General features: G+C 46.4%; 1 protein-coding gene across 1 annotated transcript in view; it reads left to right on the top strand.

The window, feature by feature from the left end:
* The window catches only part of LOC149285038 (uncharacterized), a 42919-nt gene extending 34836 nt beyond the window's left edge, over nucleotides 1-8083 (top strand). The window contains exon 4 of the mRNA XM_089495889.1: nucleotides 7433-8083. Coding sequence (XP_089352015.1) covers nucleotides 7433-8083 — 651 coding nt within the window. The remainder of the gene's footprint in view (nucleotides 1-7432) is intronic.
* Nucleotides 8084-11561: the final 3478 nt, after the last annotated feature.

Consider the following 11561-nt stretch of genomic DNA (forward strand, 5'->3'; position numbering starts at 1 on the left):
GGTGTTATGTGATCGGTACGACGAGAACCTGTAATTAACTTGGCTGCCATATTTTGTACAAGCTGAAGTTTCTGAACTTGGCCCAAGGGTAGCCCCATGTAGAGCGCATTACAGAAGTCCATTTGAGAGGTGACCAGCGCATGTACAACTGTTTCAAGGTCTCCCTGCTCCAGGAAGGGGCGCAGCTGGCGTATCAGCCAAAGCTGATAACAAGTGCTCCTGACTGTCGCATCCACCTGAGCTGTCAGGTGAAGTGACGAGTCAAGGAGCACCCCTAAGCTGCGGACAGAGTCTTTCAGGGGAAGTGTGACCCCATCCAGAACTGGCTGACATAATTCCATACCTGGGCTTGGGTTTCCTATAACAAGTACCTCCGTCTTACCTGGATTCAGCTTGAGTCGGTTTTCCCTCATCCAGTCCATTACCGCCCCAAGACAGGCATTCAGAGGAGAGATGCCATCCATAGACACTGCATCGGTCTGAGACATAGAGAAATATATTTGGGTGTCATCAGCGTACTGATAACATCCTGCCCCATGTCTCCGGATGATTTTTCCCAGCGGCTTCATGTAAATGTTAAACAGCATAGGAGACAATATGGCACCCTTGGGGGCACCAAATTTTAGCTCTCTTTTAGAAGAGCAACTCTCCCAGCGCCACCATCTGGACTCTGCCTGAGAGGTAGGACCGGAACCACTGTAGAACAGTGCCTCCGATACCTAACTCTCTCAGGCGTTCCAGAAGGATACCATGGTCGAGGGTATCGAAGGCCGCTGAGAGGTCTAAGAGCACCAGCAGGGCCACACTTCCCCTGTCGATGCCTAGACAGAGATCATCGACTAAGGCGACCATGGCAGTCTCCACTCCGTATCCCCCCCCCCGGTTTGAAATGGGATTTCCCCCCTCTCTTCTCTTTCCCTCCTTCCCTTCACTCCAAGGGCAAACTTCTCCTGCAGCCCTGGCTTCCTTTATGTCCCTTCCCCCAAAAGACACTCAGCCAGATTGGGGAAGGAGTGAGGGCAGCAGAGCCCCTGAGAGGAGGAAGCCAGGGAGCAAGCCCTCTCTTCTCTTTCCCTCCTTCCCTTCGCTCCAAGGGCAAACTTCTCCACTGACTCAAAGACTTCCCTGCAGCCCCAGCTTCCTTTATGTCCCTTCCCCCAAAAGACAGCTCTCCTGGCTCTCCTTCCCCTGAATGAACCTGAGAGCCCTTGGCAATGGGGCTGCAATGGAGCCCCCTCCCCTCCTCTTTCCCTTTCCTCAGATGAACGCTGACCCTCTTTCTGTGTCTCTCAAAATGGTGGCACTTAGTCTGGACCCCCCCCCTTCCCAAAATCCTGGCTACGTCCCTCTTTATGATGGCTTTATGATGTGTATTTTACACATGATTGCCTCTTGAGTACACTCTGAGGGCTGCCATTGGCTGGAATCCCCTCCCTCCCATCATCCCTGGCCCTGATTTGCTGGAATCCCCTCCCTCCCATCATTCCTTGGCCTTATTGGCTGGAATCCCAGTCCCACCCACCATCCCTGGCCCTGATTGGCTGGAATCCCAGTCCCACCCACCATCCCTGGCCCTGATTGGCTGGAATCCCAGTCCCTCCCACCATCCCTGGCCCTGATTGGCTGGAATCCCAGTCCCTCCCACCATCCCTGGCCATTTTGTATTCTGGCAACCATTTTGTGCTGCTTGTTCCAGAGGCTTCTCTGAGTCTCAGTTGAACAGAGGCCTCTCTTTCTCTCCTGTGGCTCCAGAGTCAAGGAGGCCAGGCTGCTTGGGCCAAAAGGAAGGAAGTGTGTCCCTTTGTGCCTCTGCCCTCCATTTTGGGGAGAAGGAAGGAAGGAAGGGGCCAGTGGGGTCTGAGGAAGGGGAGGCAGGGACTCAGGGTCAGTGGGGAACCTGGGCTTTGGGGACTGGAAGAGAGAGTTGGGAAAGAGACCCTCCCTTTGGGCCCTAGCTGGGGAGGGTCCACCGGTCCTTGCCTCCCCCTTTGGGAAAGGAGACCCCCTCAGCCCCCTGGACTCACTCCTGCCACTCATTCCTAGGGCTGGGACTCAGAGGAGTTTCCTAGGCATTGTCACCTTCTGCCCTCCATGGCCATTGGCACTGACCTTTTCCCATTGCCTTCCCTCCCTCAGCCCTTGGACCTCCTCCTCCTTCGTACCCAGAGCAACCCTTCTCTACGGCTGAGGAGATGGCCTCTGACCCAGGGAAGCTCCGGCCATAAAGGACCGAAGAAGAGGCCTTTCTGGGGCTGCAGGAATCAGGGTCTTTGTACTGAAGGTAGGCCTTTATTCCTGGAGCTGAAAGAGGACCTTTGTTTAAATGCTTCAGTCCAGGATTGTGTGGAAAGGCTGTAGCTGAGAGACTGAGCCCATGCTTTGCAGGCATAAAGCCCCAAATTCAGTTTCTGGCAGCATTGTCTTCCCAGAAGGTGGAAGTGAGATTTCCAGACCCCAGACACATGGTCCTTTTTGTGGGGAATATATGTGTATGTGTTCTTTACTAGAGCTTTGTGAGGTATTTGTTTTACTGGGTTTATAAAATGAATTTACATATGTCCTCTCTTCCCAAAAATAAGAGTAATCCAGGATGCAATCTTTAATCTTAATCCTATGCATTTATATAATTTTATTGTATCAAGTGGTGTGCATACCTTTTAAAATATACAAAAAGAAGTGAAAATGAATGTGATTTTGACAATGGGTCTGTTCAGAAACACTGCACACAAATATACATATAAGGATTTCTGGATGGCCTCAGCAAGCAGAGAGAGGAGGTGCACACCTCATGCTCTAGCTATGACTGACAGACAGAAACACAGCAGTTAAACCTAGATAAACACTCTCATTTGTAATAATGAAATGATTATTTTCACCAGTGTCAAAATGGGGATGGGGGCATGATGAGGGGAGGCTGTGAATCAGATCCGTAAAGTAGTGCATATCTTATCCAGTCCAGGAGCTAGATCTTCTCTTCGTGGGACATAAAACCGGTCGTCCTCCTCCTCCTCTACATGAAAGAGTAGTCTAATTCTCATCCGTGACTTTGAAACAGCATTTCTTCATTTAAAAAAACTGACGTGGTATGAATCCTGTTGGTTAACCCTAGAGATTAGACCCACTGAACCCATAAGTGACTGGCGAGTCAAACTATAGGCAATGCCAACTGATTCAGTGATTCTCCTCTGATCAGGACAAAGCATAGTATAGGTTCCAGGTTAGGATTTAGTCCTGCATGTGTAAATCAGGTGCTCTCTTCACATCAGCTTAATCCTCTGGTGCCCCCCAACCCTGGGAGGAGGGCAGGATACAATGCAAGGGGAGCAAGAAGAGAAGAGAGAGCTCCTTTCCTGCCCTGCCTGACCAGGGGCCTCCCTGGGGGATGGAGGGCAACTGGTTTGGGAGAATGAGGGGCCCACTAAACCACACAGCCTGACTCAGCAAAACCCTCCACGCTCCAGTGTTGTTCTGGGTGGAATGAGGCTACAACTGGCCATTCACTGACCCAGGTCCTACCATAGAGTTGTGGATGCCATCCCGCATGGCCATCCCATGCCTGCTGAGAGTGTCGGGTGCGAGGTATTAGAGAAGCATCCAGCCGTGTTTCTGTAGCCAGAAGCAAAATGAAGACATCTTCCTCTGAGGACCACTGGGTACTTGTGGAGATGATGCACTCATTTCACATCTAGCAACAGGGACATAGACAAGGCTCTTTCCAATTCCCCATCCCCTGATTCCCCACCACTCTCACAAGGCATGGAATAGCTGTTGTGTAAGAGAACTGCAGTGAATCTATGCTAGGTCCAGGGGGCTTTGTTTGGGGCACAGGGAGAAAGGGGATACCCACCTCTGCATCGGCCCAAAGGAGGCATATATAACCTGCGTATGTCATCAGCAGGATGCCGTTCTCTGTGTCTTTGAGCACTGCCGGGTTTCTTACCAAGCCTATCCTAACCCTGGTCCCTTTTGTCAGGAACTTCATCTCGGCCTCTTCGTACACGGCTTTGGGCCTCTCTTTCTGGAAGTGACTCAAGTGCAAGACCACCAGGACCCCTGCCCACCTGATGGCTGATACAGAGGCCAAGCGGAGGGAGTTGGGCTCCAAAAGAAAGAGGATGCAGAAGTACAAGAACTCTTTGGTGAGTCTAGGTTCTTGACTATTAGTTTCATCTGTGTCACTGCTGGGCCAGTTTATGAAAGCAAGCGGAGAACATACTCTCCCAATTTAGCAGAGACAGTCCTGGTTAAGCCTCTCTCACCCCACTTTTTCAGGGACCTTTAAAAATACCCCATCCCACTTTCCCCCTTCTCAGCTCACTTCAGTTCCTGAGTGCCATTCACTTTGCAGCCCATCAACTCAAAAGTGGGGAGAGGAAAAGAAAGGAGACAGGATATGCCCTTCCCAAAAGGCTGAAGCAAAAGCAAACTGATGTGTCCTTCCTAGCTTGTGTGATCTTCCTCATAAACAACTTTGGCCATCTTCACCCCCTTCTGGATTGCTTGTCCATATGTGTCTTGCTTTTCCAATCTGTGAAATGTTGGGGGATATGGGAGAATGTCTCTGGTTCTAAATTGGGGGTGGGCCCAGTGGCCCTTATTAAAAATGATGTTTGCCTCTGAAATTTGGCAAGAAATATCTAAATGCACCACAATTCTTTGGTGGCTAAATGTACGATATGTGCTGGGATAGTGAGTATCCTAATCCATCCTCAATATCCCAGCCAAAATTTAAAGTTTATTTCCTGGACTGAATTCTGAAGGGATGAAATACTAATATTTGGGATGCACCATGTGCTTTCCTCCCCTTTTGCTCAGTCACTCTCTGGATGAGGGCTATTTTCTGTTTCAGGTGACCTTTGCAGATGTGGCAGTATATTTCTCCGAGGATGAATGGAATCTGTTGACAAAGAAACAGAAACATTTGTACAGTTATGTAATGATGGACAATTATGAGAATGTGGCTTCTGTAGGTAAGGAACCTGAATCCATTGCTCTTTCTATACAGAGTGAGGGTCCTTTTATCCTATATTATTATGTTTCTATGGTTCCACTAGAATAATAGAATCATAGAGTTGGAATAGACCACAAGGGCCATCCAGTTCAACCCCCTTCTGCCATGCAGGAATACACATTCAAATCACCCCCAAGAGATGGCCATCCAGCCTCTCTTTAAAGACCTCCAAATGAGAGAACTCCACCAGACTCTAAAGGAGTATATTCCACTGTCAAAGCGCTCTTACTGTCACAAAGTTCCTCCTAATGTTTAGGTGGAACCTCTTTCCCTGTGTCTTGCATCTATTGTGGTGTCGCCTTTTCTCTGTAGCAACAAAAAGCAAGCTTGCTCCTTGCGCAACATGACAACCTTTCAAATATTTAAACTTGGATATAATATCCACTCTTTATCTTCTTTTCTCCAGGCTAAACATAACCAGCTCTTTAAGGTGTTCCTCACAGAACTTGATAGTTCCCAGACTCTACACCACTTTGGTTGCTCTTCTTTGGGCATGCTCCAATTTGTCAACATCCTTTTTGAATTATGGGGCCCAGAACTGGACACAGGATTATTCCAAGTGAGGGCTGACCAAAGCAGAATAGAGTGGCACTATTACTTCCCTTGATCTAGAAACTATTCTTGCATTGATGCAGCCTAGAATCACTTGGGCCTTTGTAGCTGCCGCATCACACTATTGGCCCATGAAGAGATGGAAGGGCGACACAAAAATCCCTTTTTCTCTAATGTTTCTTTTACAATCTGAGCTTGCTTAGTTCCATGGTTGATTCCAGAGGCCCTTTATTACCTGATTGCTGGAGTCTGGGGAGGACACCCCCAAGTGCTATGCTTTTAGGGGAATTTCATACTTAGTTCAAAGGAGAGATTGGGGCAACAGGGACCTCAGTAGTTCCGGACACCCCCCCCCCCCGGCATTAGACGAATTCCGTATATTCCCAAACCCTATTTAAATGAATGAGGCGCCATTAACCCTTATGAGGCATGCCGGCCCTTTTCCCAGTGTGACTTTTAGTGTATCCTGAAATCCGTGTAAGGCATGCCCGCGTATGACGCAGGTGCACTCTACACTCAGGCACACACATATAGGTGTTCACGCACTAAACTAGGTAACAAAGGTGGGACTGGTGATGTTAGGCTTTGTTAATGGTAATACATAACCTAGACAGAACTTGATTCCAAGTGCTGATAGTCCAGAATGGGGAGAGAAATCAGTAACTCCCATGGCCAGTGTAGCTGGCAAGTGTACTGAGGTGTTTAGCAATGTAAACCAACAGAGTGTCTGTCTGCAACTGGACTGACGCTAAAGAACAGCCAGTTGGTATATTTATACTGAAATTGTTGCTAGTGGGCAGAACTTGAGTTTCTATAAGGTTTAAATCGTTTCAGAAAGTTTCCTGGTTGGGGAAAATATGGTCCAAAATCAAATGGAATAAAATGGGTGCTTGGTACAAATACCTAAGACATAAGGGATTAGCACCCCGGTTCTCAGGTCCTTCTTGGCTCTGAATTCCAGTCCCGTTCACAAGCTAATGTACAACGCAATGTGAGCACGATGCACCCAGATGCAGCTCATCAATAACATAGCAGAATATGGAAAGAAATTTCCAGATACAGGTGTTGGTAATGCACTGACCACTTTTCACACTTAAAAATAAGTCACAGACACAGTTGATTTCATCTGAATCTTTGGAGGTTTTTTATCTTGAGTTGCAAAATAAAAAATATTTGCAAGCTCTCCTCTCTGACTTCCATCATGTTCACTGTCTCTTGTATAAACAACTACAATTCAATCCTATCCACAGCAATCCACATGTGACCTGTATGCTGTACTGGTTGTGATTCATTTCCTGATGCCACACTATGAAGCGTCCTCTGCAGTTAGCTTGCATCATGCCATGTGCTCTGACTCAGCACTCTCTGGCCATCTCACAGGATATGATGCCACTTTTCAATCAAGATATTTTTACACATGTTTAAATGAATATTTATTCAACAGTCTGTATGACTATCTGCTTCTACTGATTACCTCAAGGTAGCTCCCCACAATCTCCTCTTTGCCAGCTCCTCTGAGTAAGGATATAATCATTTCATGGATTTGGGGCACCTGCACCAGAATCATGCTCAGGTCACCCACTCCAACTCTATTAATTTAATCTCAAATAGGGAGGCGTGAACGTAGGGCTAAATGTTGGGCTAACACTTTCCTCTCTTAACTCTGAATTTCAGTATTATCTGTCATTATTTTTCTTTACAGAAGAACTTGTCAGTCATGAGAGAGTCCACACATCAGAGAAGCCATACAACTGCCAGAATTGTGGGAAACATTTTATGTACAAGTCTATCCTTGTCATGCATCAAAGAGTCCACACAGGAGAGAAGCCATACAAATGCCAGCATTGTGGGAATTGTTTTTCTCGGCAGTCAACCCTACTGACACACCAGAGAATCCACACAGGAGAGAAGCCTTACAAATGCCAGCATTGTGGGAATTGTTTTTCTCGGCAGTCTCACCTACTGACACACCAGAGAATCCACACAGGAGAGAAGCCATACAAATGCCAGCATTGTGGGAAATGTTTTTCTCGGCAGTCTCACCTACTGACACACCAGAGAATCCACTCAGGAGAGAAGCCTTACAAATGCCAGCATTGTGGGAACTGTTTTTCTCAGCAGTCTCAGCTACTGACACACCAGAGAATCCACTCAGGAGAGAAGCCTTACAAATGCCAGCATTGTGGGAACTGTTTTTCTCAGCAGTCTCAGCTACTGACACACCAGAGAATCCACTCAGGAGAGAAGCCTTACAAATGCCAGCATTGTGGGAACTCTTTTTCTCAGCAGTCCTGCCTTCTGAGACACCAGAGAATCCACTCAGGAGAGAAGCCATACAAATGCCAGCATTGTGGGAACTGTTTTTCTCAGCAGTCCCACCTACTGACACACCAGAAAATCCACACAGGAGAGAAGCCTTACAAATGCCAGCATTGTGGGAACTGTTTTTCTCAGCAGTCAAACCTACTGACACACCAGAAAATCCACACAGGAGAGAAGCCACACAAATCCAAGCAGTGAACGAACTTTATTTTTGTAAAGAAGGAATACAAAAATCTTTTTTCAATCCAGCAGTGCTAAGAAAAGGCCCTCATGATTTTATTTGTACGGTTTTTATGTCCATATGTCTGTTTATGTTATATTTTGTTAAGTTTAGGTTTTCATTGCTACTAGTATAGATAATCGCTTTGGGTTATAAATTTGGCTGGGGATTATGGGCCGTGGTTTAGGTTAGTTAGATGGGGGACTGGGATTTATTGCAGCTAGCTAGAATAGCAATGATAGCATTCAGAATTTGTGGGATGTTGGCTGAAGAAAGTTGGGGACCGGTAGTAACAGAAAGGGAACTAGCTTCTTCGAATGTCTGGGGCGGGGAGAGATTGTGCGTGTGAGAAGGATGGCAAAGTGGGGCTGGTTAATAGTGGGGGATAGATGATGGTAATTGTAGGTGGGGGCTAGGTTTGGTAGAAGGTGTAGTTTTAGGTTTTGGAGTTTCAGTATATTCTTTGGCTTGGGGAGGCCAGTTCTGGCTTAAACACTGAATTTCTGGCTGTGTTTTCAATAAAGGTCTTTGTTATTTCAACACATTGGACTCTTTGATGCACAGAAGTTGTGAATTTGCACAAAACTGACCCTTTCTTCTCCCCTCAGTCCTCAGCAACATTCCCAGCCATAAGAACAGCAGAGGCAAACACACATACATCTATATATATATCTATATATCTATATACATACAGTATACACAGAGAAGCTATTTCCAAAGCAGAGTCTTCCTTTCCTGCCTTTCCTGGGCTCCATTGCGGCCTCTTCAAAATCTCCTCAAAAGAAGGAAGGAAGGAAGGAAGGAAGGGGAGGCTGCTGAACCCCCGGCGCGCTCCTTCCCTTCCCTCAAAGGCCGCCAGTGGAATAAACAGCAGCAGCAGTAAGGCCCTGGTGATCCCTGCACATGATCAGAAGGGGCTTTTGGAAGTATATGCACATGCGCAGTTTCAGATTTTAAGGCAACTATTGACAGTGCTGAACCATATCCCTCAAACTCAGCATCTTAGAGGGTATTAAAACTGAGAACAGGTCGACATGGAAGCCAAGACCCATGATTGCTCCTGCATTCAACTATGTTCCAGACTGCAATCTGCCGTGTCCATTGGACCTCAAGGGGAGCCACCGAGAGCCAAACAAGCTCCCTTTCTATAGCCCTGTCCTGGGTTTTCCGTCGGGGTCATTGGATTCCATGGTAAAAGGCCTGGCAGGAAAGTAGCTGAGACTTACCTTCGCCAAAGTATAGTTTCCTGCTTGTTGGAATAAGCTTTCAAGCACTCGCCGATGTGGTCGCCTATCTCAACAGACAGCTGAGCATAGGATTCTCCAGTTCTTCCACCAAGTGCCCCTTGCCTGGGTTGTCCAGATCTTGTATGGCCTTCCTGACTGGCTGCATCTTCTCTTCGCACTGAAGAGGGGAAAAAACAGAGAGGAGCCATGTGAAAGTGAAGGGTTGGAGGGAAGGTGGGAGGAATTTTTTTAACTTGCCTATTGCTTTGGACAGCTAAGTAAAGAGGAAAATCAGCTCATCTAAAATGTGATGCAGGAGAAGAGTTCAATAGATACTCTTTTCTGCATGTTTTCAGCATGATATGAGTGGCAGAAAACGTACAATGTCAAATGTTTCCTCGTTATATACTCTTCCTCCTCTTCTTCCTCCTGTTCCACAATGGCTATGGGCTCACTCCCAGCTGCAACGTAGACAGGGCCCTGTGGTGGGTTCCCTTTATCTCCAACTTTGGCCTCACTGTCTTTGGCCAGTGAAAGAAGAAAATTGGGCAGATTAGTCCTAAAGCAAAATTAGGGATGTGACAAAATCAGGGATCTGACTATTGAAAGAAAGGAGGGGAAGAAGGTGTGACATTGCCTTGTTGTGGTGCTGCTGCTGGTGGTGCTGGTGTGTCTCCAAGTCATTTTGGACTAATGGAGACCCAAAGATGCTTTTGTTCATTCTACATTTTGTATTCTAAGCCACCTTGAGACCCACCCATGGGAGAAAGATGGGATGAAATGTAATAAATAACACAACCATACAGTTAAAAGAACGTACAATAGGAATGAATGAATAAGAATCATAGAATCATAGAATCGTAGAGTTGGAAGAGACCACTAGGGCCATCCAGTCCAACCCCCTATGATGCAGGAAATCCAAATCAAAGCATCCCTGACAGATGGCCAACCAGCCTCTGCTTAAAGACCTCCAGAAGGATGCTTTCAGGTGAGATCAACCAGTCCAACTTGTGATGCCTTCACAAAGCAGGAGTAGGTTCCACTGTAAGGAAGACAGTACTCAAAACACTAACATAAAATAGGAAACAGGCAAACTAACCCAGAGAAATGCTCTTGTCCTGAGGTCTCCCCTCCTTCTCTCAGCCTCAACTGACTCAACTCCCACCTTGGCCAAGATTCCCAATTCTTTCCAAGGAAACCAACCAAAGAAACACATTCTCCTTGGTTCCATCTGACCACTTCTCCATGAGTCCAATGACATGGGTTACATTTCTCTTAATAGGATGATTTCAACTGCTTTTTAACATTTCACAGTCAGCTCTCAGGATCCACAGATTCTGCATCTCAATATATCCCCCAAAAGCCAACCCTGATTTTGCCATTTTATGTAAGGCACATCATACTACAACCCCATTGTTTGTAATAGGACTTAACATCCACGGATTTTGGTTACTTCATGGGGTCCTGAAACCAAACCTCAGCAGATACTGAGGTCAAACTGTAAATAATCTTCAAATTCCACCATACAATCAATAAAATTACAATTCAAACATACATCACACTTGTTCTTATTTTTGTTCTTCTTCTTATTATTATTATTATTACTGTTCAGATGACACATGCATTTTAAGAGGCCAGAAGCTGCACCAAAGCTGCGCTCCTGTCCTTAGGATTGTAGTGTGGCTTTGTCATGGCTTCTGGCCTCTTAGGACACATGCATCATTTAAATAGCATACCTCCAAAGTGACCAGAAGCAGCTTTATTTTGGCCTGTCTATATCGGCTCTAAGTAAGATAAATTACAATACAGATAAGAAAAAGGAAAAATGGGCTAAAATGAGGGTGGAGAGGCTGAGGGGAGAACCTCTATCTATGCAAGGTAGCCAAGGTATTGGTAGCAATAAAAGTGTCAGTGACAGTGAAAAGCCCTAATCTGGAAAGGCCTGCTGAAAGAGATCTGTCTTAACAGCCTTTTTAAAGGCTTCTAAGGTGGAGATGTGATGGATCTCTTCTGGCAGGTCATTCCAAAGACTAGGAGTGGCAGAATAAAAGGTCCTCTGGGTTGTTGTAGCCAATCTAGTCTTCTTAGGCTTTAGGAGACTTTTTCCAGTGAAGGGAGGATTGTGTGGAAGAAGGCACTCCTGCAAGTAGTCAGGACCCAAGCCATGTAGGGCTTTAAAGGTTACAACCAACACCTTGTATCTTGCCCAGACACTAATGGGCAGCCAATG

Source organism: Sceloporus occidentalis, unplaced genomic scaffold, assembly GCF_023333645.1.
Source record: "Sceloporus occidentalis isolate IW3139 unplaced genomic scaffold, rSceOcc1.0.p SCAF_86, whole genome shotgun sequence".
NCBI lineage: Eukaryota > Metazoa > Chordata > Lepidosauria > Squamata > Phrynosomatidae > Sceloporus > Sceloporus occidentalis.